The sequence below is a fragment of the Chanos chanos genome, chromosome 7, assembly GCF_902362185.1.
Source record: "Chanos chanos chromosome 7, fChaCha1.1, whole genome shotgun sequence".
NCBI classification, from domain to species: Eukaryota; Metazoa; Chordata; class Actinopteri; order Gonorynchiformes; family Chanidae; genus Chanos; species Chanos chanos.
The window spans coordinates 4,712,252-4,738,918 of record NC_044501.1 but is presented as its reverse complement, the minus strand read 5'-3'; the positions used below and the strand labels follow the sequence as shown (position 1 = coordinate 4,738,918).

General features: G+C 40.2%; 1 protein-coding gene across 1 annotated transcript; it reads left to right on the top strand.

Moving 5' to 3' along the window:
• Positions 1-358: 358 nt before the first annotated feature.
• On the top strand, positions 359-26,450 carry LOC115817195 (complement C3-like). Its single transcript, XM_030780460.1, has 41 exons — positions 359-444; positions 2,447-2,642; positions 3,144-3,312; positions 3,551-3,621; positions 3,711-3,799; positions 4,146-4,228; positions 5,409-5,496; positions 5,587-5,692; positions 6,314-6,434; positions 6,553-6,668; positions 6,971-7,117; positions 7,631-7,834; positions 7,954-8,148; positions 8,369-8,524; positions 8,670-8,799; positions 9,375-9,446; positions 9,610-9,798; positions 10,573-10,693; positions 11,717-11,805; positions 12,022-12,161; positions 12,556-12,768; positions 12,956-13,013; positions 13,157-13,246; positions 14,216-14,419; positions 17,096-17,171; positions 17,291-17,450; positions 19,336-19,431; positions 19,622-19,772; positions 20,431-20,594; positions 21,800-21,958; positions 22,430-22,489; positions 22,876-22,966; positions 23,208-23,256; positions 23,441-23,531; positions 23,756-23,845; positions 23,992-24,097; positions 24,796-24,885; positions 25,179-25,259; positions 25,369-25,458; positions 25,832-25,973; positions 26,303-26,450. Exons 1-41 carry the CDS (start codon positions 374-376, stop codon positions 26,448-26,450), a joined length of 4,962 nt encoding a protein of 1,653 aa, XP_030636320.1. The 5' UTR covers positions 359-373.
• Positions 26,451-26,667: the final 217 nt, after the last annotated feature.

Here is a 26,667-nt window from a genome sequence, read left to right as displayed (position 1 = left end):
AGAGAAGAGTGAGTGAGCATTTGCTCTAGAAAATACATCTAACAACTTCCATTCTGCTGCATTGTCTAAACCAATTTTTTCCATTTTTTTGTATTTTATGTGCTAGACAGTTATGTTGAGATAAACTGGGATAATAAAGAGCAGATAATAAAAGATAAGACTTTTCACATCTCTGAAATGTTGCATGATTTGACCTTTTGTGTTTTCATGTTACACAATGCCTTTGATAGGAGCTTGCTGTGTGTGTGTGTGTGTGTGTGTGTGTGTGTGTATGGGACAGGATGTCTAAGTCTGTGTGGGGAGGGCTATAAAAGCTGTGCTTGTCCAGCCTCACAGACATTTTGACGGACACAGTCAGGAACAGACAGACAGGATGCATATGGACCTGGTGTGGCTGGCCGTGGTGTCTCTCTCCTTACCCCTGGTCTCAGAATGCACTCCGCTGTGAGTACACACACACACACACACACACACACACACAGAGAGAGGGAGAGAGAGAGAGAGAGAGAGATACTCACACACACTCACACACTCACACACACTCACACACACACACACACACACACACACACACACACACACACACACACACACAAAGATGAACAATTCATATGTTAAAGCACACAGCATATAATTATTTATTTTAAAATGTTAACAAGCTTTTTTTTCTGGTCAAGCCAGTAGAAGCAAAGGCATACAGTACATTATGACATCACTGTCTATATCAAGGGCTTTTATGTTCCACTGCAGTAAGTAACATCAAACCGTGATGAACTGACAGTACTTTGTGGTGCAGTTTTTCATGAAATGAAAAAGCTCATGAAACTTTCTCTTCAACTTCTCTTTTTTTTTTTTTTGCTATAATTGCACTTGATCTCAGTTACAAATTATAATTTGCACAATATATAGTAGAAGTATAACATTTTAAACGTGGAAATTTGCAATGTGAACCTGGCGATATATATTTCATCTGGTCTTTTACTTACTGTACTGATATTCCTGTTTGATATTACATCTGGTCATCATGCTGTCTTTGCACACAGTCTGTTATAATGTGTGAACATTATGTTTAAAGAGGAAGTTGACATTAGACTCCTTATCTTTACATCTTTTGGGCCTCAGATTGTTTGAAACGATCCATTTTTCGCTTTTGTTTATTAATAAAAAAATAAATAAAGGCTTGTTGTCCGCAACACCCTAAACACAACAAAACTACGTCGATTTCCCATCCACGGCATGAGGGAAAATGGTCTCAGGAAAAAGACCTGAGGAAACTAGGGAATGAACACGTTTCTGAATTTGTCAACCTATTTCACGCCACGCCAGGGCTGCGTTTGTGTGAGTGTGTGTGGCATATAATGTTTCGATACTGTTTTTCCACGTATGCCCACATTGTGAAATACTGGTTTTGCTTTAAAAAAAAAAAGCAAAAAAAAAAAAAAAAAACTTGGTGCACATCCCAGCGAGGTTGCATTTCCCTTTTCGTAATAAAACAATGCGCACAAACAGGGGCACAAAACGTACTAGGCTTCAGAATAAAAGAGTAGAATAAAATAAAATGACCACTAGAGGGAGGAAGTGAGAACTTTGGCATTACGTGAAGAGAGCGGTATAATACGCATTTCCTTATATTGCACTGTGTACTGTTTGATGTGGAATGCAAAACAAAATTGCTCAGCTTTGTGCATGGATCTCAATCTGTAAATTGATGAATGAAAATTTCATGACAATTTGTTTTAACAATGGGACTTTTGAAATACCCACGAAGACCTAACCCCCGAGAAAAAAAAAAAAAAAAAAAGCACATTTTACACAGTAGTGTATTTATATGTCATTCAACTACTACAAAATAGATGAAAATAAGAAAGTGGCCTGAGAAAAGGTCATTTGAAGTCCACACATGAAATATCCTCGTTAAATGACCGCTGACACAGACAAGTTCAATTGTACAGTGGCATAAATAGTTATGGAGAAAATGTGCACTTTTGATATTCTAATGTGAGATGAGCCTTTAGGTCTAATGAACAGTGAACCAGGGTTTTTTTCCTAAATCTGATCCTGAATAGCCATGGTCTTATTGCTTTTTGTCTTTACCTTGTGCTAGTTACTTATTCGATACCTGGGGAAAAGGTGTGTCTCTCCTTCCTCAGACCACTGTGACTGACGGAGACAAAGAAAGCAACTCTAAGGAGCTCTACAGAAAAGGAGTTTGGAAATCCTGCCACAGTCGAAGAATTTTATGCATTTATTTCATTCTAATGGTTAATTTCCTCATGGGGGAAAAAAACAAACAAAAAAAAAAACGAAAGAAAGAGACAATACTTGGTATTGGTGCTGGTGTTTTTGCATTTCTGAATTCAGGGGGTTGCGTCTTTGTTTTTAAAAGATCAGTTCTCTGGAACGGACAGCACTGGGGAAGCATGACCTTTTGACCTTTCTGACTCAGGTACATCATGTCTGCTCCAAACCTCCTGAGAGTGGGCACTGTGGAGAGGGTGTTTGTGGAGGCACAGGACTACGCAGGAGGAAGTCTCAATGTTAAAATCAGAGTGCTGACGTACCCCAGCAAAAACAGAGAGCTCACGTCCACACAGGTGACCCTGAGGGAAGGAAACAGCTTCCAGGATCTTGTGGAGATTAAGGTGAGAAGCTCACAACCATAAAAGAGTGCATTACATGCAATCAAATAAAAAGAAGTGGGTTTTTTGTTGTTGTTGTTGTTGTTGTTGTTGTTGTTTTTTAAAGCCCCTCTACAATCACCACCACAGACAGAGGAAGACAAGGTAGGAAGTAACTTCTCCGAGACTCAAAATGCTGCATGTGACCACATAATGAAAGCACATTTCTGTAGAACATACCTCAATATCTATGACTCAGTCTCTCCATCTTCACCCCGCAAATCCTAACCAAAAAAAAAAAAGATAAAGAAACAAAAACTAAGAACTGTGCAGCTGTGCTAATTATGATTGGCCCTTTTTTTGTGGAAATGTTTGACATTTCATTGTTTTCCAACTTGTTTTCGAATTTGCTTCTTTCCAGTCTCTCTAGACAAGAGCACACGCCACACGTTCAAAAACTATAACATTTTGAGTGTAAGTCAAATGATTCAGTGGTGACGGAGGTGAATGTGCTGTGTGTCTTAGGTTCCTGATCTCGAGAACGTGTTTGAGAGGAAATCTCTGGAAAAGCAGTATGTTTATCTCCAGGCACAGTTCCCAGCCAAGCAACTGGAAAAAGTGGTCCTGCTCTCATTCCAACACGGTTACATTTTTACACAGACAGATAAGACCATTTACACGCCCTCTGGCACAGGTGAGCATCTCGCACACGCACACGCACACGCACACACACGCGCACACACACGCACACGCACACACACACACGTACACGCACACACACACACACACACACACACACGTACACATACACGCTGATCCTGGTGAGCACCTCACACACACACCGACACACATACACACATACAGACAACCGGAAACACACACACACATGCACACACAGTGTGTGAGTCTCTAAGTTATATCTATCTCTCCAGTTTATTACAGGGTTTTTCCACTGAATGCTGGATTGCAGCCCAGCCAAAGCAGCGTGTTGGTGGATTTCATGGTAAACATAGACAGTGCATACATAAGACTGATGCCATGTGAGCTTGGCTTGTGTGTGGCTTATACTGACCTCTGATTTTTCGTTTGAAGACCCCAGACGGCATTACGATCAACAGAGAAGACCTGGACTCAAACAGCGGCATGAAGTCCAAGTCTTTTAAACTTCCTGACCCATCCAGGTACGTGTTTGATTTCGCCAGTGTCCAAAACAAAGCTAAGACTGTCACCCGTAACCTGTTGTCTGTCACCTGTCTGTGTGAGGGAAAGAACTGAATCAGAAGATCTGTGATGTGAAATTAGGTCACCGTGCATTCTGTAGCAATGATGACATTAACTCATACAATGCACATGTAAAGCACTGGCTAGCATCTAGCTATACAAATATAAATCACAATATTAGATGCTGGCCTGATGCCTTTGTGAATCCTCAGGATGTTAATCCACCAAAGAAAACAATTTGGTTAAAATAGTTTAGCTGTATGCAAGACTTCAGACAATTCATCTTTCACTTTATTACCTGTGAAGCTTGGGGACATGGAAACTGGTTTCCCGATTCAAGACTGACCCAAAGACGAACTTCACGGTTGAATTTGAGGTGAAAGAATACGGTGAGTGTTTCAAAGTCATTGGGCCTCATTCACCAGCTGTTCTTAAGAAGAAATTACTTCTTTAAACCCACTTATGCAGTTCTCATGAAGATTCTGACGTTCACCAATGTTTTCTTATTTGGGATTTGTTCTTAGGTAAGAACAGAATCTATGCATTCTCAAGAGCAAACTTACGCACATTTGAGTGCTGACATGTTTGTGCAAAATAAGTGGTTATTGCATTTTCTTCAAATCTACAGTTGTATAATACTCTAGGATTAAATTACAGTAATATTTATATCATTTATAATACATTTCAATAATTACTTTCACTATTTTATAAAGCATTATGGTCTTTTAAAATAAATTAATCACTACACTCACACTTCACGTAACACTTCAGAATGTAGTGCATATTTATTCATACTTTTGTACAATGAACAAAAAGAGCAATATGAGAATATAACAGTGGATGGAGACTGTGATAAGTGAGCAGTAGTTTTACATACATTGCTTATGGGTTATCCCATCTGAAACCAGACAGGTTGTAAAGTAGGTGTCTGAGAATCATTCAGTTTTACTTTTGCATGTGGATAAACATTAAAATACCTGGACAGAGCAGACGCAGCCATTGTAGCCTTCACTCCTGTCTGCTCCTGTACGCGCGTTGCACTGGACCATTAAAGAAGGAACAGAAGTGATGGCTCAAGCTACTTGTTGGTTGTTAGAAAAGAATTCAAGAAAAAACTCGGAATTGCAAAAAAAAAAAAAAAACCTCGGAATTGCGAGAAAAAAAAAGGCAGAATTACAAGACATAAAATTAAGATAACTTTTTTTTTTTTTTTTAATGTGGCGGAAATGGGCCTGCAGTTTCATGCCCTTTTATGGGGATTGATGGGGCGTTTACTTATGCTAATTAGGAACAACTGGCACACGCTTTCAATTTATGATGACAATGGGATTCATCATTATAAGAACAAAAGTGTGAACAATTCTGCGGTTTAAGAACACGCCATCTGACGTAGGCTTTTTCTTAGGACCTTTCTCAAGAACAAATTTAAGAAAAAAAAACGTAGGAAGATATTGGCAAATGAGGCCCATGGTGATTCAGCAACGACTGACTCCTGGCCAATCAGAATTCACACTGTTTCAAAGAACCTGAGTTCGTACCCCGCTGAATGTCTGAAACCCTGTTTCACAGTTTTGCCAAGCTTTGAAGTCACCCTGAAGCCAGAAAAAGCGTTTTTCTACATCGATGATGACGAACTGATGGTGAAAATTAAGGCCAGGTAGAGAAAAGTCATAATGTTCATGTGATTATGAACAAACAAATAGCACACAGAATTGTTTCAAATATGAATGAGCTGTTTCTGATGCAGGTATCTGTTTGGAAAGGAAGTGTCTGGAATGGCCTATGTGGTGTTTGGTGTTACGACTGATGAAAACCGTAAGAGGAGTTTTCCTGGGTCTTTACAGAGAGTACAGGTAAATTCACTCAAACGTGCGCGCGCGCACACACACACACACACACACACACACACACACACATACACACATGCACACACACACACACACACACACACACACACACACATACATACACACACACACACACACACACACACACACACACACATACACACACACACACACACATACACACACACACACACACATACACATACACATACACATACACATACACATACACATACACACATACACATACACATACACGCACACACACACACACACATACACACACACACCAAAGTCACTTTTTCACAGTCTTTGTGTAAGACAAAAAAACCCAAACTAAATCGTTGATTACCAAACAAAAACAACAACAAAAAACAAACAAACAAAATAAAACAAAACAAAAAACAGTACCTACCAAAAACATACGTTGAAAGTTTTAAGCAAAATGTTTAAAATGAGCTATTTCCATATTTCAGAAATTCACATATTTCCATTCCATTCCACTCCGTTGTCATAACTGAATATGCAGTTCAAGAACTGAATTGAATATGCACCTTTTCAAAAACAAAAGCACTGTATTTTATTAAATGTGAATTTACAAATTTACTATGCTTGGTCTGAATGCAGATCATAAGTGGTCAAGGGGAGGCTTCATTAAAGAGAGCACACATCTTGCAAAGCTTCCCAAAAATTCAGGAACTTGTTGGAAAACAAATACATATATCCGTCAGTGTGTTGACGAATACCGGTAAGAACCCAGCTCATTCTGAATACCGTTTCTTCTTTTCATTTTTGTTATGGTCGTTGTTCGCCGGGGTCGATAGGCCTGACGTCACATTTGACCTCTGCGTGTTTGATTTTTTTAGGCAGCGAGATGGTGGAGGCCCAGAGGAGTGGCATTCACATTGTGACATCACCATACAGCATCCACTTCATAAGGACTCCCAAATACTTCAAACCTGGAATGCCGTTTGACGTCTCGGTACACACGCCTTTTTTGACTTCATTTATTCTTTTATCCGTTATCTCAGCAACCGCCGACAACATTCCTGAATTCAGTACAGTTTTTATTTCCCCCGTCAAAATCAAAACAAACCGGTAAGAAAAAAAAATAGAAATGAAATGGCAATGCAAGAACGCAAATGAATCATTTAATTAAAAAAAAAAAAAAAAGATGCATATTCTGCCAGTTATCAAAGTGATACGTTGAGTTTAATGGTTTCTCATCTCCCTCTCCTCTATCAATGACTCCATTTTGACGTGGAACGTTTTCATGTCTGAAAGGTTTTGGTGACAAACCCAGATGAGTCCCCTGCAAAAGGAGTGATAGTGGAGGTGAGCCCTGGAAGGGTGCGGGGAAGGACAGCAGAGAACGGCATTGCCAAGGTCACGATCAACACCGAAGGAGGAGCCAACACCCTGGCGATCAGTGTAAGCAGCAACCCCCCCCCAGCTTTCTCAGATGCTGCTGCGGTACCAGAGTGATCGTGAATGAGTTTAAGAGTAGGCAGTGCGGAACGTCGTTTAGTAGTCCATTATCTTCCCTGATCATTCTCGCACGTGGATCTAGTGCAGATACTGAACTCAGCACACTAATGCCACAGACAGCTCCTTAATGGCTGTATGCTTGGTTTGTATTCTGCCTGTTCTTGGAAGTGGCTTTGGATAAAAGCGTCTGCTCAATGACTGAATGAATAAATGTAAATGTACATTTAAATGTGATGTACTCAACTCCCTTTCTTTTCTTTTCTTTCTTTTTTTCCCCCCCAAGGCCATTGACTCTATTGGATTTTGTTTTGACGAAAAAAAAAAAACTTCAAGTTTAAACTAAACTTTTTCTGAGTATAGACAGGAATAACAGGAACAAAAAAAACATGTGTACATAAAAAAAACATGTGAATAATAAGTTGGTATAAATGGGTGGGGTTAATGCTTTGGTAACAGGTGAAGACTGGAGATCCACTTCTGACTGAGCCCAGACAGGCCAGGAGTCAGATGACAGCTTTAGCCTATTCTCCCAAACACGGCTCTAGAAACTACCTGCACATTGGTGTGAGTGCAGCTGAACTCACCATCGGAGATCAGCTCAAGATCAACCTCAACCTGGGTGGCAGTCCTGGAGTCCAGGAGCAAGATTTCACTTTAATGGTGGGTGCCTGCCCACATGTAGTCACACAGACAAACACACACACACACACACACACACACACACACACACACACACACACACACACACACACTGTAAGGCTCTATTTCTCTTGAAACAGGTTCTCAGTAAAGGACAGATAGTGAGTGTGAACAGGATCAGGAGGATGAGAGGCCAGGCTCTGGTCTCTTTATATTTAACGGTGACAAAGGACATGGTTCCCGCCTTCCGTCTGGTGGCGTATTACCATGTGGGTTCTTCGGAGGTTGTATCTGACTCCGTCTGGGTTGACGTGAAGGACACCTGCATGGGAACGGTAGGTGAAGGTTAAAGTCATGCCGAACAGTATGACTTAAAACTCAACCCTGGTTCCTCTGTTTGCTGTCATGACTGCCTAAGTTTTATTTAATTCAGGTCAATCCAATTGTGTCAACTGAAAAGTTTGATGCAGTGATAATAAACATGCCCAGTGGATAAAGGTAAGATGGAAACAGCAGTATGTGAATATCACAATACTCTCTCTCTCTCTCACTCAGCTCAAAGTGGACGTTTCCCGCCGTCAGGTGACGTATGAACCTCATAAACCTTTCAGTCTGAAGATCACTGGAGACCCTGGGGCCAAGGTTGGACTGGTGGCTGTGGATAAAGGAGTCTATGTGCTCAACAACAAGAACAGACTCACCCAAACCAAGGTGATCAATCCCCTAAAACATAATCGATGTTTTATCAGTATTTTATTTGGGTCAGAGAAACTAGTGACTGGGCTTTAATCACACATCAAGCTCTCTTTCTCTCTCTCTCTCTCTCTCTCTCTCTCTCTCTCTTCTCTCCTCACAGATCTGGAACATCATTGAGAAACATGACACTGGTTGTACGGCTGGTAGTGGCAAAGACAGTATGGGAGTTTTCTATGATGCCGGACTGCTGTTTGAGTCCAATACTGCAGGAGGCACTGAATCTAGATCAGGTATAAAGTCATATATCATACCATAGATTCATACTGATCTGGAGATGATACAGTAGAACCTGGTAGGGATTTGCATGCTTTAATTACTAAGCCTTTATAGGACATCATTTCAACCATTATGTATACTTGAAATTAGTCAGGGGAATGAATGAGCAATTAAACTAAATAATTCAAACAGTCTAAAATCCAAATTTTAACTTACTAACTTTTTAACACAATGGTTATTAAAGGGATATTTGTATTAGTAAGACATTCTTACAAACAGAGCTGTTCTATTCCATTAATTTAATCTAGTTAATTGACTTAATCGACCAATTACATATCATCCTCTTATTAATCTGAGAAATTATTTGAAAGTCCCTCGTCCTACGTGAAATCTTTGCTGGAGTTCCTCTAATCCCAATGTTTGAGGTTCAGAGTCACACTGACTTTGTCCTCACCCCGCAGTCAGCGAAAAAATATTTATTTATTAATTTATTTTCACCTGGGAAACAGGAAATCTTCAGCAGGACACCAGCCTTCAAGGATGTGAAGTATCCTGGTTATTTATTTATTTGTTGTTTGTTTTTCTGTAGAGCCAACTTGCCCATCTCCTCCAAAGAGACGACGTCGCGCAATAACAATCGTGGATTTTAAGAACTCACTGGGTAAGAGGAGGGGCCGGGGGGCGGGGGGGCTGGGGGCGGGGCTTGGGGGTTGTTTCGATCCTCAGCCACAGCGGATCTATGACTCATCTGGACGACCCATGTGTGACTCTTCTTTATCTGCGAACTGGAATGTTTCTCTCTCTCTCCCTCTGTCTTTCCCCAGCAAGTAAATACACAGGTATGCAGAGAGAGTGCTGCATCGACGGGATGAGAGACAACATTCTGGATTACACATGCGATCGGAGGTCAGAGTTCATCGTCGACGGCGCCGAGTGTGTCCAGGCATTTCTGCGCTGCTGTAGAGAGACAGTGTCTCAGAGGAAGGAAAACGCGGAGTCCGAGCAGCTTCTGAGTCGCAGTAAGACGCCAGAACCCAAAACAAAGACCCTCTCTGGTGCTAACTCATTTTAGGTGGTGCTTAGTGTTACAGGTAGAAAGACTGTTTTGAGGTGGTCAGATGGGTGTAAGGTGTGGTGGGTTATTTCCTAAACCTCATGTGATTTCTGGAATGATTCGAACTGCCTGTAAGATGCATGTTGCCATGTCTAAGAGCCACTAGTTGTTACAGATGCATGCTGGGAAGTATATCAAGTGGGAAGTCACCAAGCTTTGTGTATAACAGTCTGAAAGGTGCTTGGGTTGGGAAAAAAAGAGAAAGAGAGAGAGAGAGAGAGAAACAAAGAAAAAAGAAAAGAGAAGAGAAGAAAGTCAAAAGAAAAAGAGAAACATGAGAAGCCTGTCTGTAGATTCAGGTTGCCACAGAGGCCTGAGTGCAGAAGGCTCCTTCTAATATTTCACTCTTCTCCATTCCAGTGTCTGAGTCGCTAACACCCGCTCATCACTGTGTACCTTCCTGTTCACTTATATTACACTGGTCTTGTCCTATTCACTTACATCACACTTGTCTTGTCCTGTTCTCTTATCACATTTGTCTTGTCCTGATCACTAATACTACACTTGTCTTGTCCTGTTCACTTATATGACCCTTGTCCTGTCCTGTTCACTTATATCACACTTGTCTTGTCTTGTTCACTTATATCACCTTTTTCTTGTCCTGTTCACTTACAGTATATAACACTTGTCCTGTCCTGTTCACTTATATCACACTTGTCTTGTCACTCTGCAGGTGAATCCGAGGATGCTGCTTTCACCAACTCCGACGACATCGTCTCCCGTAGTGAGTTCCCTGAGAGCTGGCTGTGGGAGGAGGCTATGCTGCCTGATTGTCCTGGCAGAGATTCCAACTGGTAAGTGATCAGGTGTGGTAGAGTCTGGTGCTGGTTTAGTTTTGTCCAGCGGTGCCTCCTATAAGACTATACGGTTATCACTGCTGTATTCTCGGTATCATTCAAAAGCAACTTTCCCTCAGCCCAGCGCAGCTCTGCTTTGCTTGTTGACAAACAAACACAAATGATGACTATTATGTGGGCGGTTCGAGTGGGTTCGGGCCAGAGTGGGCAGGACCAGAGATGTGTAAACATGAACACAATGTCAGACAAAAAACACTTAACAATACCTGGCGTGCTAATTAAAAAAAAAAACAACAAAAAACAAGAATTACCTCTTGTGTTACTTTTAGAAACACATTAATTACCACTCATCGATACCAACAGCTGGTGGTCAGAAACTAGACTGTCTATGGCCTATGATCAGTTTTACTTCAGAGGTGCCTGGTAATACCAAACAGACAGGAGCCCAGTGTCCATGCCATAGTGTCTTTTGGCTGTATAACCTATACACTAAAAATTACATTATACTGGGCAATAAGGCCGCTGAAAGAACCTTGTGCTCCCTCTATGCAGTTACAGTCTTCATACCTCCTACTGGTCTCGTGTCTTATCCCTCCTGTCCTGAAAAGACCGCTGATCTGAAGCGTCCCTAGGTAGCCTGGCTGTGGTTTGACTGGGATTTATTGCTGTTGACCAAGGCGACGTTCTCCTCCAATCCATTCCTGGGGGTGGGGGCTAAAGTCGCCACGGTTTTCATTTCAGCCAATCGCCGTCATTGCTGCTCGGTTGAGGAGGACTAAACAGGTCCATTTTTCCCAATTAAAAATCAACCTCTGATTATGAGCTGAGAAGAACAAAGCAGCGGCAGCCCTTTCGGCCGTCCTGGGCAAGACTCAGGGAGTCAAGAGGTCAAGGATTTGAGATACTTGCTGTAGTTCCAAAAGGCCGTGAAGACGGTTTAGGAGAGGGGTGAACCGTGAACGCGCTGATGGGCGAACGCTGAGTGTTTGTAACTCACGGTAAATGTCTTATTCTGTTCAGTGCCACCACATCTTTGATGAAGAACAGCGTCCTCAAAGATTCCATTACCACATGGGAAATCACGGCTATCAGTGTGTCAAAGACTCGAGGTAAGGACAAAATAACCCTTTACACCTATGCACTTGGCCAAAATTCAGAACATATGCAAATATGATTATAACGACCCAAAAAAACTATGACAGATGGTTAAACTACAAAATATTGTTTATTCCCCACTCTTTATGTAAAAAAAAAGAATAAAGAAAAAAAAAAAAAAAAGATTGTGTACCTGCGTGAACTTCTCACCTTCCGTGTACTGTTTCCAGGTATTTGTGTCGCAGACACTTTAGAGATGGTTGTTGTGAAGGACTTCTTCATCGATCTGAAGCTGCCTTACTCAGCTGTCCGCAACGAACAACTGGAGATCAAAGCCATTCTTCACAACTACATAGATGATGACATACAGGTAGCCTTTCCAGTCAATGGTGTCTTCTTCTGGGTTCTTTCGCAGGAACACAAATTTGCACCTGACCTGTGTCTGAGAAAATAATTTATTGCTCAGTCTTAACTGATTTTAACTGAAGCAAATGTACTTGTTAGTTGCTAAATGCTTTATGTACCCGAATGAAGGGGACGACACCCACAGAGACGGCTCTGTCTGAGCCTGCTGTGATCAGGGTGGCTTGTGTTCCACTGTGTTTCATGAGTTCCCGGTACTGGGGTTGAAAGGACTCTCTCTGACTCTTTTGTCCTAATGTCATAACATATTAAGAAACTTGCCGGGATTCTGAACGGTCAAAACGACCTAAGATGCGACGTCTCCGTTTTCTGACGGGATCTTCTCCTTCGCTCCACCTTAGGTCCGCGTGTTTCTACTGGAGACTAGGAACGTGTGCAGCGCCGCCACCCAAAAGAAGAAATTTCAGGTCACGGTCAGAGTGCGGGCTTTGTCATCCCGTGCCGTGCCCTTCATCATCATCCCAACGGATCTGGGTTTGCACCCCATTGAGGTGAAGGCTGTTGTAGTCGGGATCGGGAAACACGACGGCGTGAAGAAGAAGCTGCTTGTCGTTGTGAGTTCCGTTCAGTTCTCTTAATATGTCATATCTAAGAGCTGTGTGTTTGCCCGGAATGGTTTATATGTCAAGAGGTTATGGGTTAAGGGTTAATCTCTCTCTCGCGCCCTCTCTCGCTCTCACTCATTGCCTGTATCTCTCTATCAAATCCCTTCACACACCCCCCCCCCCCTTTCTCTTGCAGTCTGAAGGAGTTTTAACTACAAAAGAGTTGAAGAATATACAGCTAAGCCCAAAGAACAGTGAGTGTGAAGATACCACTATAGCTCTGTTGCAATCACAGCAGAACATCTGCATATTTTAATATGTCTGTAATCATGTCTGTTACGCCCCCCCTTCATTTTTCTTTTTCTTTCTCTGCATATTTCTGTCTTTCTCTGGTAAGCAGATCGTGAAGAGGTGAAAAGGATTAGAGCTCCATCTTTAAAGAATCAAGTTCCAGGGACAACCTCCAGCACCCACATTTCTGCATCGGGTAATGTGCACTCACTCTCTTTCGTTCTTTCTTTCTTTCTTTTTCTCTTTCACGCACACGCGCGCACACACACACACACACACACACACACACACACACAGTGCTTAATTTATAAATCAGGAGGTCCCGGAACTCAGAGAGGGTGCTATTCTGGTGGGTCAGGGGTGAAAAAAAGTCACGTGACGTGCACAAAACTCCCTCAGGAGTCACTGTGTGACCTGTGTGATTGACATCTCTCTCTCTCTCTTTTTTAAATAGGATTTAAAATGCATCAAAAATAGGCAAACAAGCCATTTATAGGAAACTTCAATGGTAAATAAAATAATGACAGAATAGATAACATTAATTATTACACGGCTTTGTTGAATTCTCAATTCTGCCTGGTCAAATAGGGCTGCTCTACGGTCTGTTATTTCTGAACAGCAAATCACTGCTATGAATAACAGACTGTTGCTATGGTCTACTGCTAAGCAATAAAATCATAATAAACCAATAAAATCATTTTAAATCAATATTTTGTGTCAAATTATTGATTTCTTTAGTATGTTACCGTGTATTAAGCGGGGTAATATACAGCGAACCGGTCAATATTGTGAAATAAACCTGCATCACCCTCCTGTTGGGGTTTATTTCGTAGTAATGACTGGCTTTTTGCACATTATCCCTTACATATCACACAAAATTTATTCACCAATTTATTCACAGTTTTTGATAGGGACAAAGGAGGTGTCAGATCCAATCAAATAGGTGCCGGTCCCAATCTGGGAGGTCCTGTTCTGGCAGGGTCCGGCACAAATTAAGCCCTGCACACACACACACACACACACACACACACATGCACACACACACACACACACACACACATCTATATATGAAAGCACGGGCACATAGTGAGCCGTTCATGGTTACGGTTTAATGATCACATGACATCCTGTAGCTATTGTTTACTTTCTCTCTCTGTGTCTCCAGCTGAAGTGATAAGTGTGACTGTGGAGAAAGCCATCAGTGGAGAGTCTATGGGTTCCCTCATCAGGCAGCCAGGAGGTTGTGGAGAGCAAAACATGGTTGGCCTGACCCTTCCCGTCATCGCCACACACTACCTGGACAGAACCAGGCAGTGGAACCAAGTCGGGGCCAATCTCCGAAACCAGGCAGTCAACTACATTAATAGAGGTGAGTCACTGTTCAACCACAGCACACATACACTCCAGCCAGTGCTAACACCTCCCTCCGAAAGCATTAGGAGCATATGCATGGAGCACTGTAGCCTTCTTCCCTCACTAGACAATGCAATTGTCTGTCTTAACTCTGAGTGAGAGGATGGGTGAGAACAAATTAAAGTCTTGTAATGATAAGAATTATTTCTAGCAGTTGTTCTTAGTTCAGTTTGTAGTGAAGTATAGCACTGATTTCAGAAGCATTCTTAAAATTTAGCTGTAAAGGAAAATTAGCTGTAAATGAAATGTTGATGCACTTACAGACTAGGCAACCTTTGAAAGCTACTCTAGCTTTGATTATAAGGGAGTAACAGTTCTGAAACCGAGACTGAAACCGCGATACAAACGTCCACGGTCTTGTGTCCGTATTCCGGTCTTATTTGATCTTATTTGAGACGGCATCATCCAAATGTGAATATCGAATATGATTACTCATTTCAGACGGCAACATCTAAATGTGAATATTACCGCTTCAAGGAAAAACAGAGTGGAAAGCAAACTGGACATTATGGCTAGTTTGCCATTGTTTACAAGTTTGTGCAAGCTTACAAGTTTGTTGTTTATTCCCGCATTAAGAATGTGGTGTCTATTCCTGCATTAAGCGGAAGCCCCTAAATGGCACTGTTCTGTACTTTCTGACTGTGGAATGGTGACACAGTAAAGACGAGTTCGTATACGCTTGGTCTCCACGCTTTATTATTTTAATTAAGTTTACAATTAAATTCATATTAAATGAAAGGAGATTTCATGTTTTGCATGTCTTTTTTCATTGTACTGAAACCGTACCGAACCGTGACTTCAAAACCGAGGTACGTACCAAACCGTGACTTTGGCGTATCCTTACACCCCTACTTGATTAAATAGATTTCTGATACATATATCATCATTATTTCATTCACAGCATGACGGGAGCCAGGGTTAAATGTGTTTAGTGGTTTTATTCATTTTTATCTCATTTATTTGGAGCTTTTGTGTTTTTCACCGATCAACCAGATGATTTTACAATGTATAGACGTCTTTCTGAGGTATTTACAGTATGCAGTGTGCTAACTGTAGGTTATCTGGTCATTCCAAATCTAAACTGTGTTTAAAAGGGCATTTCCAAATTAAAACCTATTAAACCCTATTTGTGCTCTAGAAGTTTTATGCTTCAAGATATTTTATGCTGTAAGTCTGGCAAGACTACTGAGCCACTGTTGTGACTACTGAATTGACTATGGACTGACCACTGAACTGACTGAGCATCACAGCATGGCAGTCCATTTGTTTTCCAACCTTAGTTGACATTGCCTACCACATAACTCCCTGAGGTGAAGTTTAGTTCATCCCCACACTCCTGATAAAAAAAACAAATTAAGGACTTCAGGTTTGTGTCATGTCAGTTCACGGCTTGTAGATCCCCGACCGATAAATCGGTGCACCGATATTATCGGCCGATGTAAGCTACTTGCAGATAAATCGGTATCAGCGTTTATAATGGCGGAGAAATGATGATTAAAACAGAAACGGAGAGACGGGAGATGGATCCTTCAACTATGTTATGACATTCATGTAAGCCATGCCTCGTTTTGCTGCAGTAACATGAAAGCCGGTACAGTCAGTCAAACATCAAAATGACCTTTTATGGTAGTTGAGTGGTGTAGGCTAAGCTGTTGACAAACTTGATTGTAGGTTTATTTATGAAACAGTGTGGCAGTTCTAGCAAGTAAATAAACAGTGGTCCTATCATTACTCTCTCATCACTTCTAAAAATTTTCTGGCAACATCGCTTACAGCAGCTTATAACGCTGTCCATTGCTAAACAAGGTTACCCACAAAGCTAGCTAATGCCATGTTTATCAGTGGAAGACCGCTAAAGTTAATGAGCGATTAAACTATAGAGTTTAACTTACTGTGCCTAACTAAAGCAATGGTAAATATATCTGCGCCTCGCATGTCTATAATTACAGTCGATGCAGTGGGAATGATTAAACCAGAGGGGACACGTAAACAGATGTGAGCCCAACAAGCATCTAACATGGTTTAGTAGCCAAACAAAGTTATCTGTCTTCTCTTTCAAACGTGTAGTGTGAAATCCCAAAATCCTCATTGCAGACAGTCATGTAGTATTAGATGCATTCAGCAGCAGCGTGTACTCTAGGTCACTGTATCAGTTTACTGCATTACTTATCAAAATTTTATTTGTTGTACTTTTGTTCAGAGTACTATTTATGACAATAAAACAAGTTTACGTTTAAACTGCATTATGTCATGTTATCTTGGTGAGAACTCTTACATAACTACACATAACAAATGTAAGGGAAAATCTTTGCTCATGCTATGTGTTTCTAAAAATAAATAAATAAATGAATCGGCCAATATCGGTATTGGTCTGAAAAACCCTATATCGGCTGGGCTCTAGCAGCTTGTCCCATAAAAAAGAAGTGAATTTGAAGGGGTTTTTTGTTTGTTTGTTTGTTTGTCACAGAAGTTGGATGTAACTATCTTGGAGGTGTTAAATGTATCCTGGGAGGGTTAGCACAGACGTCACTGGAGATAACACGGATGCTAAAGCAACTGGAAATCCCAGTAATGAGCCTTGCCCAATAAAGCAGAGATGGAATTCAAATCAGATTGTTTGTCCTTTAAACAGGCTATGCCCAGCAGCTCAGCTACCGTAAAGCAGATGGCTCATATGCTGCATATATCAGTAGACCATCCAGTACTTGGTGAGGCTCTGGTTTCCCCTCATCTCTGTTAAAACTCACCATCTACAGTCAGCATACATAATGCATACATGTTTCAGCTCTTCTCTTCTCTTCTCTTCTCTTCTCTTCTCTTCTCTCAGGCTGACTGCATATGTGGCCAAGGTGTTTGCCATGGCTAATGAAATTGTTGGGATTCAGAGAAATGTGATCTGCAGCGCCCTCTCTTGGCTGGTCCAGAATGTGCAGGCTGCTGACGGCTCATTTACAGAGAGAGCTCCTGTAATTACCAGTTCAATGACTGTGAGTTTCAAAAATACTCTTACTTAGATTAATAATAACTACACTACAATCTACACATTTTATTGCAAATTTGTACTTTCATCACTTTTGAAATATTGAATACCCAAACAGTACGGGCAAGTTGCTGTGAGGGGTTGGCAATACAGCAGAATGCCCTTCAAATATTGCATTTTATTTGTGATTGTAGTCTAACAGTTGTCAGGATATCAGATGAACAGTTTAAGCTGTGGGCAGCACTGGCTTGGCTGTTCCATGACAACAAAACAACATTCCCCCCAAAGAAAGAATGACAAACAGAGCCAGTGTTGTGTGAAACATGGAACAAGTATAAGAAATATATCAAACTGAATCGGCACTTAGACAGTTAATATATACCAAAGTGCATTGTGGGTTTCTTGTTACTACACAAGAAAACGAACATCTTTGAGGCCTGAACAAGACAAGAAAATAGCCTTGTTCATAATGACACTTTACATACATCTTGTATCATCTCTGTCGTTCAGCCAGGGTCTATGGACGAGACATAGCCCATCAATGTAAGCCAGCCATCCTAGCCGATTATACGATAAATCAGTTGGATACACCACACCTTTGGTATTTCATTTTTGAATACATATGTAAACAATGTTTTTTTAAAAACTCTTTACAAAGCACTTGGTATTTTTAAAAGGCAGTTCCAGATTCTATTGCTCTAACCATCAATACTGTTTAAGTCAGTGCTTGTCATTGAGTTTGACGTATTTGCTGGATAGAGAGGTCATGTGTTTCATGCAGTTCCATATTTTGCATGACACAGGGAAATTTAAATCAGTAAAACAAAAGCTTGCGAATCACCAAACCTAACATTGTATGTAACAACATCAGTTGTTTACAAATGCATTGTAAATGACTGATATTCCAAACAAATTCACCATATTGCTCAAAACAAAGTGTCTTTCCCTGCATAAGTCAGACTGCACATTCTGCCATTCTGGGATTTTCATGTCATGTGTGAAGGCACTTGTCCCAGCTATTTTCTGGAAATGGGGTGCAAGTGTGAAAGGGGGTAGGCTATCCAGAAATATTTAGTGTAAGAGGGGCTATAGACGCCCTGCTGATGGATTTACAAGCATCAAACAGACATCTCAAGGACATATGTGTGCTGTCAGGGTAGCCTGAAAAAGCCTAGGCTAGGTTAGCTGAAAAACGTGTGAAAAATCTCCAACATAAAATTGTTGTATTCTGCGAGTCTGTGAATTACATCCTGGTAGTCCAACACTCCCCCCAGAACAACAACAACAGCAATAACAACAACAACAACAACAATAACAACAACGACGACGATGATGATGATGATAATAATAATGACATTCTGAACCTGACAACCTGACTCTACTCATTAGGTCATGATCAAGCCCAGTGATTCGCTGAGTGAGTTGTGCCTGAGCAGGGAGAGGGCTGTGGGTTTTGGGAGAATGACCAGGGAACACTGACTTAGTCAAAAACCCTCTTTAATCACACATCCTTATTTTGTGTGTTATAATAAAGTTTTGAACAGATTTCAGCCCTTTCTCGTGCTCCAGCATTGTTTTAGACTTTCGCCATTGCTATTTATCATTTCAGTTTTCCATGTTTTTTGTCTGTTCCACAAAGAAGCAGCTGCATTTTCAACACAAGATGATAGCGGATAAAGCTGCTTATGTGCAAAAGCATCTTATATATGCAGAATATCTGAGAATGCTTTTCGAGGTTTATCAACTTTATTTCTTTTTTGTATCACTCTTGTTATAAATATGTTTTTTTTACGCATATCATTGTTTAGATAGGGCCATAGTCCGGTGAGACTCAAAGCAGTTATTGATTTCTGTTCTGGCTTAGAACATACACATTGGTTCTCTCCTCACAGGGTAATGTACGTGGGAGGGATACTGATGTTTCCATGACAGCCTTTGTTCTGATAGCCATGCAGGAAGGACGTTCCATTTGTGCTGGAAGCATTGTTGTGAGTACTGAATTGCACTGATGTAATGATAATGTAATAAATATTCGTTTCTACTCGTTTAAATGGCACAGAAAAGCAACAAGAAATTCATGGCAATTTTTGTCTTTAATCAATCCAAAAAGCTCTCTTTCTCTCTCTCTCATTCTCTAACTCTCAACTCTCTCTCTGACTCTCTCTCTCTCTCTCTCAGGGTTTAGAAAATAGCATGAGGAGGGCCACAGATTTCGTGGAGAATCGTCTAAACAGCGTTAATAATCCTTATGCTGTAGCCATGGCCTCCTACGCTTTGGCGAACGCAGGCAGACTCAACACCAACATTTTACTGAGACACGCTGCTCCAGGTGAACAGAACAAAGACCCAAGAGAAGCCAGTGTTTCACAGTTACACGGTTCAGAATAGGTCGTTGTGAAATAGATATTTGAAGCCCTTTGAAGACAAACAATGCTTCTTTAAATAACTATGATTATACTGACCTGTAAAACCAAATTACGACAATGTCACAATGACTTAACTAGCTTCCAAGACAATAAATTAATAGCATGACCAAATGTTAGAACCACAAATCTCTGTTACACTTTTAACTAAACTGAGTACCCTCTAATAACTGCTTTTTAGGACAACTGTTCTGCCGTATGGAACATAACTACCTTTTCTTTGGGCTGGTAAACTCATATCATCATGGAACACACTGTAGTTACTGTGGTTACATACACAGTCACCATTAAAATACATACTTAAACAAACTAAGTCCCATAATGATGCAGCATTAGCCAGACACAGGTAAACTACTGAACTTTCTTTTCTTTTCTTTTGCAGGAAAAAAAAATCATATTACAGCAGGCTTTGCGGAGCAGTTCATTCTTGGCTTACCATAGCTGATATAATGTTGCTTTAAAATGCATGATGTTAAATGTTTAAAATGCACGATACTGTAATAAAAGCCTTCCAGGGTTGTTTTTCGTCGTGAAATGTCTCTGTTTGTCCATCTCATTAAACAGGACGTGATCACTGGCCCGTGCATGAAAGTCTTTACTTCACTCTGGAGGCTACAGCCTATGCGTTGTTGGCCCTAACCAAGGTCAGGGACTACCAGCAGGCTGCACCAATTGTCAAGTGGCTGGGTGCACAGAGGAGGTACGGTGGAGGGTACGGCACCACCCAGGTACTAACAAGACAAGCGTTTCATTCATTTCAACTAAACTGTGACTCTGATGACCTTCCCCTTAAGCAGTCCGTGTTATTCCATACACACTTACTGCCAGTCCACTAATAGTGAGCCCAACGCAGCTTATGACAACATGTTAATGAGAAGATTTCACTTTAATCTCTCCTATTTTTTTTATGTGTTTCATGAATTTCTATGTCTTTTATATTGGAACTACTAGTATATGAATATACTCCTACCTTACAGTCTGTCAATGCCTCAGATGCCCTTTCAGTCAGTTGTGTTTTTTAGTTAGTTAGTTGGTTAATTAGTCAGTTAGTCAGTTAGTCAGTCGGTTAGTTAGTTAATCAGTTCTGTTTATTTGTTTGTTTGTTAGTTAGTCAGCCAGCCGTTTAGTCAGTCAGTTATCTAGTTAAATGGCTAGTCAGTCGGTTAGTTAGTTAGTCAGTTCTGTTTATTTGTTTGTTTGTTAGTTTAGTCAGTCAATTATCTAGTTAAATGGTTAGTCAGTCGGTTAGTTAGTCAGTCAGTTCTGTTTATTTGTTTGTTTGTTAGTTTAGTCAGTCAGTTATCTAGTTAAATGGTTAGTCAGTCGGTTAGTTAGTTAGTCAGTTCTGTTTATTTGTTTGTTTGTTAGTTTAGTCAGTCAGTTATCTAGTTAAATGGTTAGTCAGTCGTTTAGTTAGTTAGTCAGTTCTGTTTATTTGTTTGTTTGTTAGTCAGTCAGTCGGCTATCTAGTTAAATGGCTAGTCAGTCGGTTAGTTAGTCAGTTCTGTTTATTTGTTTGTTTGTTAGTTTAGTCAGTCAGTTATCTAGTTAAATGGTTAGTCAGTCAGTTAGTTAGTTAGTCAGTTCTGTTTATTTGTTTGTTTGTTAGTTTAGTCAGTCAGTTATCTAGTTAAATGGTTAGTCAGTCGGTTAGTTAGTTAGCTCCCACAGCGTACTCAAATGTCCGTCAATTTGCCATGCCATTAGTAATCGAGGCTGCATTAAAAACTAATTTCCAAACATGCAATTTTTAAGTTTCAAAAATTTGAAAAAAAAAAAGAGTGAAGGGTTTTCTGACCAGTGCGTAATCTCGTTGATATTGTGTGCGTTCATTCACTGGAAGTTTATGAGAAAGTTTATGAGAAAACGAGGAATTGAATGCATGTTATTTCATTTATTCTTATTATTGTTATGACAAATGCTCCATCTTTAGTCCACCATCATGGTGTTCCAAGCTGTGGCTGAATACAGAATTCATGCTGAACATGTGGAAGATGTTGGTCTGGACGTGGAAATACAACTGTCTGGCCGGGCTCGCCCCATCTTGTGGAAGTTCACACCAGAGAATGTTCTCCTGACCCGTACAGAGAAGGTAAGACAAGACTGACCGTACGGGGAAGAGAGAGAATGTGACAATTAAAAAATAAGATAATGGTGATCAGTGAGCCACCTCTTTTTTTTTTTTTGTTTGTTTAACAAGTTGAAAGACAAGCAGAATAAGCGATTCCAGTTTATGTTAGTTCCATCATCTGGGTATAAACATCCAAAGCCAGCTGTGCCTGTACTGAGTTACTGAAATGTTTTGTTGTTTGTTCAGCTTTGTCAGTACTTTGTCAGTACTGAATTTGCCTCTCAGTGAGGAAGTATTTTCAGTATGTATCTTAGATCATTTGCTTGAGCGAATATCTAGACTGAAAAAAAGCTTGAAGAGCTCAGCTCGGCGAGGTGTCCACTGCCTTTTTTTAGTTAGCAGTAAGTAGTAGCAGTTGGGTGTGTGTCCCCCACAGCCTCGAGGTTAATATTTGAGTGGGTTTTTTTTTACCATGCTTTACCCTGCAAACAGATTGACCACTCTGAGGATATTACCGTCACGGCGAGAGGCCATGGAGAGGTCATGCTGTCAGTAAGTGAATTGTTTACCTGACTGTCTAAATATGCCGACATCCAGGTCTAGTCCTGTTACAACACAGCAGAGCAATGTTGCATCATTTCATTTGATGATGATGATAACGACCATTAAAATATGTTTGAGGCTGGTACTATGTGTAGACATATGAAAATATGTTTTACAAAGCACTATATATATATATATATATATATATATATATATATATATATATATATATATATATATATATATATATATATATGTATTTATCCTAAGCTGTTGAAAGTGTACAGAGTAAATGTGGCTTGGGTTCGATTTTTGGAAAATGTATTCGAACTGAAATATATTGCTTTGCTCTCAAGCTGGGGTGTTAATGTTACTTTGTGTAATTTCTCTCTCAGATTGTAGCACTTTACTATGCTAAACCCACAGAGGACTCCAGTGTTTGTAAAAACTTTGAGCTGAAGGTGACGTTTGAGAAAGAAAGAAGAGGTAGGTTTGTCTTAAATGATATATTACAGTTTGGAGACTGAGCTGGAGTAAATCTAACTTTGTCCATGTCTTGGTGCCAAATAAAAATTGTTGATTATGCTTGAGTACACGTCATTGAATATCATGTTAACTAACTGTATATTGTATGTTTTTAAGTCATTTTCTAAAATGATGAAACATATTTCCATTCTACTTACTGATTCGTTTATTAATTAATTTGTTTGTTTGTTTGTTTTTACAGTAACTTATCCAGGGGCTTCTGAAACATATAAACTTACTATCTATACACAGTAAGCTGGTTTACTGTCAATAATTTTTACCAGAAATCTAAAGCCTAAACCTATTGAAATGTAACTAACATAGACGTGAGCACAAAACCCCCCCCCACAAGTTTGTCTTGTTTGCACAGTTCTTTTGAATGAACTAGAGCTGGTACCCTGAGCGCAAATGGATTTTTCTCTTATCTCTTTCTAGGTACCTGGGTGCAGACCGAGATGCTACCATGTCCATCCTAGATATTAGCTTGCTCACTGGGTTTGTTGCGGATGAAAGTGATCTAAAGGCGGTAAGAGATTTGTTAGTTGCCAAAACACAGCGGACAAATGGGGCCATAGTCAAAGAAAAAGCCTGTCTGTACAGAGAGGGCAGTGGTCATGTTATAAGCTGTGTTCCTTTAGAGTTAAAGAACAGAAAGGGCAGCATTCCTCTTGATTATTTGCATGACTCGGTGGACAAAACCTGAAGGTGCTTATTAAAAAAAAAAGTTATTTCTCTCGATAATGTTTCTAGTTGTCCACGGGGAGGGAGAGGTACATCCAGAGATTTGAGATGGATAAGGTTCTGTCAGAGAGAGGTTCCCTCATCATCTACCTGGATAAGGTACTGCAAAAACACCTACGATCTTTTAAGACACTCATCAACTTCATAGGGAATTAAGTCAAACATGGAAAAATATCTGATCTTATTGCTAAAGAAAGAAAGAAAGAAAAAAAAAGCCTCCCCTCTCTTTCTTTTTGTCTCTGAAGGTTTCCCATACCCTAAAAGATAAGATTGCTTTCAGGATGCATAAGGTGATGAATGTGGGCATGCTTCAGCCAGCAGGAGTCACAGTGTATGAGTATTATTCCATCGGTGAGTTTTGTCACCCTCTCTCTCTGTCTCTCTCTTTGTCCACAGATACATATACACTCTCGCATTAGAACACGTTATTTTATGGTGACATTTGATATTTTCTTTTTTTTTTCTCCTGGATTCCTTCTTTTTTTTTTTTTTTTTTTGTGGGTGTTGTTGTCGTGGCAACAGGCTATGTGTGTCTGGTCATATTGTGTTGTTGTCCTCCGTGGTGTCGCAGGGCTTTTTCTCTGAAACCGTCTCCTGTCACGTTAGACGCTTCACTCAGGAAACATTTAGAAATATGAAAAAGTCTCATTTCTCATGTGTGACTAGATAGCAGCTAATTAATCGACGATTAATCCGAGAAATAAATTCAGTGTTGACAGATATTGATACCTCTGGTAAAACACTGCATTTGAAACCAACAGTGAATTGCACAACCTAAAAATTACGGAGCCCGTATAAGATAACTGCAGACATGTTGTCTTGCTTATCAAATTTATCAGTGACCTACGTCATTTATTAATGAGATTTGGAAACCATTACAATCTACTTTAAAATCATACTTGAAATCAGTGCCTTTATTAGTTCCAAACACCCCCCCCCCCAAAAAAAAAAACTATTCAAATTTTAATCCTCCCTGAAAGTATATTTCGAGCATGAGCACTTCATCTCTCCCATTTATTTCTTCATTTTGTTTCTGTTTCTTTTTGTAGAGAATCGCTGTGTCAAGTTTTACCACCCAAGCAAAGAAACGGGGGCTCTGAGCGTCATCTGTGAGAAGGACGTGTGTCAGTGTGCCCTAGGTAATTAGAAAAACAAAAACAAAAAACAAAAACAGCACATACATCTCAGTTACTGTCAGTAGTGAAAACTATCGTTTACTGTTGTTGTATCCACTTTCTTCTTATGGGACAATCTGTGCAGAAAAATTAAACTGTTTTGATTTCTTTTTTATAAACCTAAACCGAAAAGGTTTCAAAAAGAAATTGAAAAATTTGGAAGTACGAAATATTTTGTGTGTGTGTGTGTGTGTGTGTGTATACACACAAATAAATTTAAAAAAAAAAAGAGGAAAATTATGATCTCTGATTTTCAGATAAATGCAATCTACAAAGAAAGGAAGGCCTTGATGAGACAAAACGCAACCTCAAAGCCTGTGAAAGGGGCATTGAATTTGGTAAAAAAAGAAAAAAGACCACTTTGGTACAGATCTAATAAATACAGACATTAAAAGTATAATAGGAAAATCTAAAAAAAAAAAAATCTGATTTGATTTGATTTTACAGTATACAAAGCCACACTGGAGAGCTCAGAGACGGACCTGTCAACACAAATGGAAATTTATCATATGAAGATTATAGAGGCCTTCAAAGTTGGTAAGTTTACAGGGACAAAACGCATGTGAGTGAATGTAATGAATGCAAAGTTCTTGGCAGAAATATATGTAACCAGTAACACTGACTGCATCGCAGGTTTAAGTAATATTTATTTAAGGGAAGAAATGTCTCTCTGTTCAGACACACACACACACCACACGCATACACACACATACACACACACGCACACACACACACACACACATCACACACACATTCTCAGCAGTTAAGCTTACTCACAAATATTACACAAAAATACTCCACATTCCTTCAAAACTATACCCTGACCCAGTCAAAACACAGTCCCAAATATGACTCTCCTTGATTCAGAGCCAATGAGCAGATTGTTTTTGTTTTTTTTTTTCCTCTCCAGGTGTTGATGCAGACGTGATGGATCAGCGACGTTCCTTTTTCTCTAGTGTCATCTGTAACGAAGCACTGGGCCTGAAAGAGGGCAAGGACTACCTAATAATGGGCAGGACCACTCCCCCTGACCTGCTGCTGGTCGATGGGAGGTGTGTATTACATTTACATTTAGTTATTTAGAAGACGCTTTTATCCAAAGCCTCTTCCAAGAACAGGCAGAATACAGCCATGAAGGAGCTGTCTATGGCATAAGTGTCACTGCTAAGTTTAGTGGTAAACCAGATACATATGCAACAATGATGAAGGAAAACAAGAGAGTGAGCTACAAGTGGGTCAAAGAGTACGTATGTTTACTTTGTACGTATGTTTACTTGTGTAAAGATCATTGATTACCTGTTTGTTAAGTGGGCAATGTGTCCCTTTTTTTATCATAAAGTTTCTTTTACATATATACCTGCTGTTTTCCATGTCTCTTCAGCTACCAGTACACACTGGGAGAGAGGACGTGGATTGAGTACTGGCCCACTAAGGAGGACAGCAGGAAGAGTGCTGCACTCAGAGAAGCCTATAAGGGCATGGAGGTCCTGATTCAGGACATGCTCTTTGGGTGCAAGAATGACCTTTAAGTCAATTTAAACTTTGATGCAATTACGAAAGCTGAACACAGCTGAACAAATTGTAAAGCTTTTTGCTGTTTGCTCCAAAAGAGTTGCTTTTGACTGTATGATCTGTTTGGATACAGCACAGCATTTTGACTGTATGATCTGTTTGGATACAGCGCAGCAACTAATTGAATAAATAAAATATTGCAGAAGGACATCTTAAGATCCCTGAAGTTGAGAC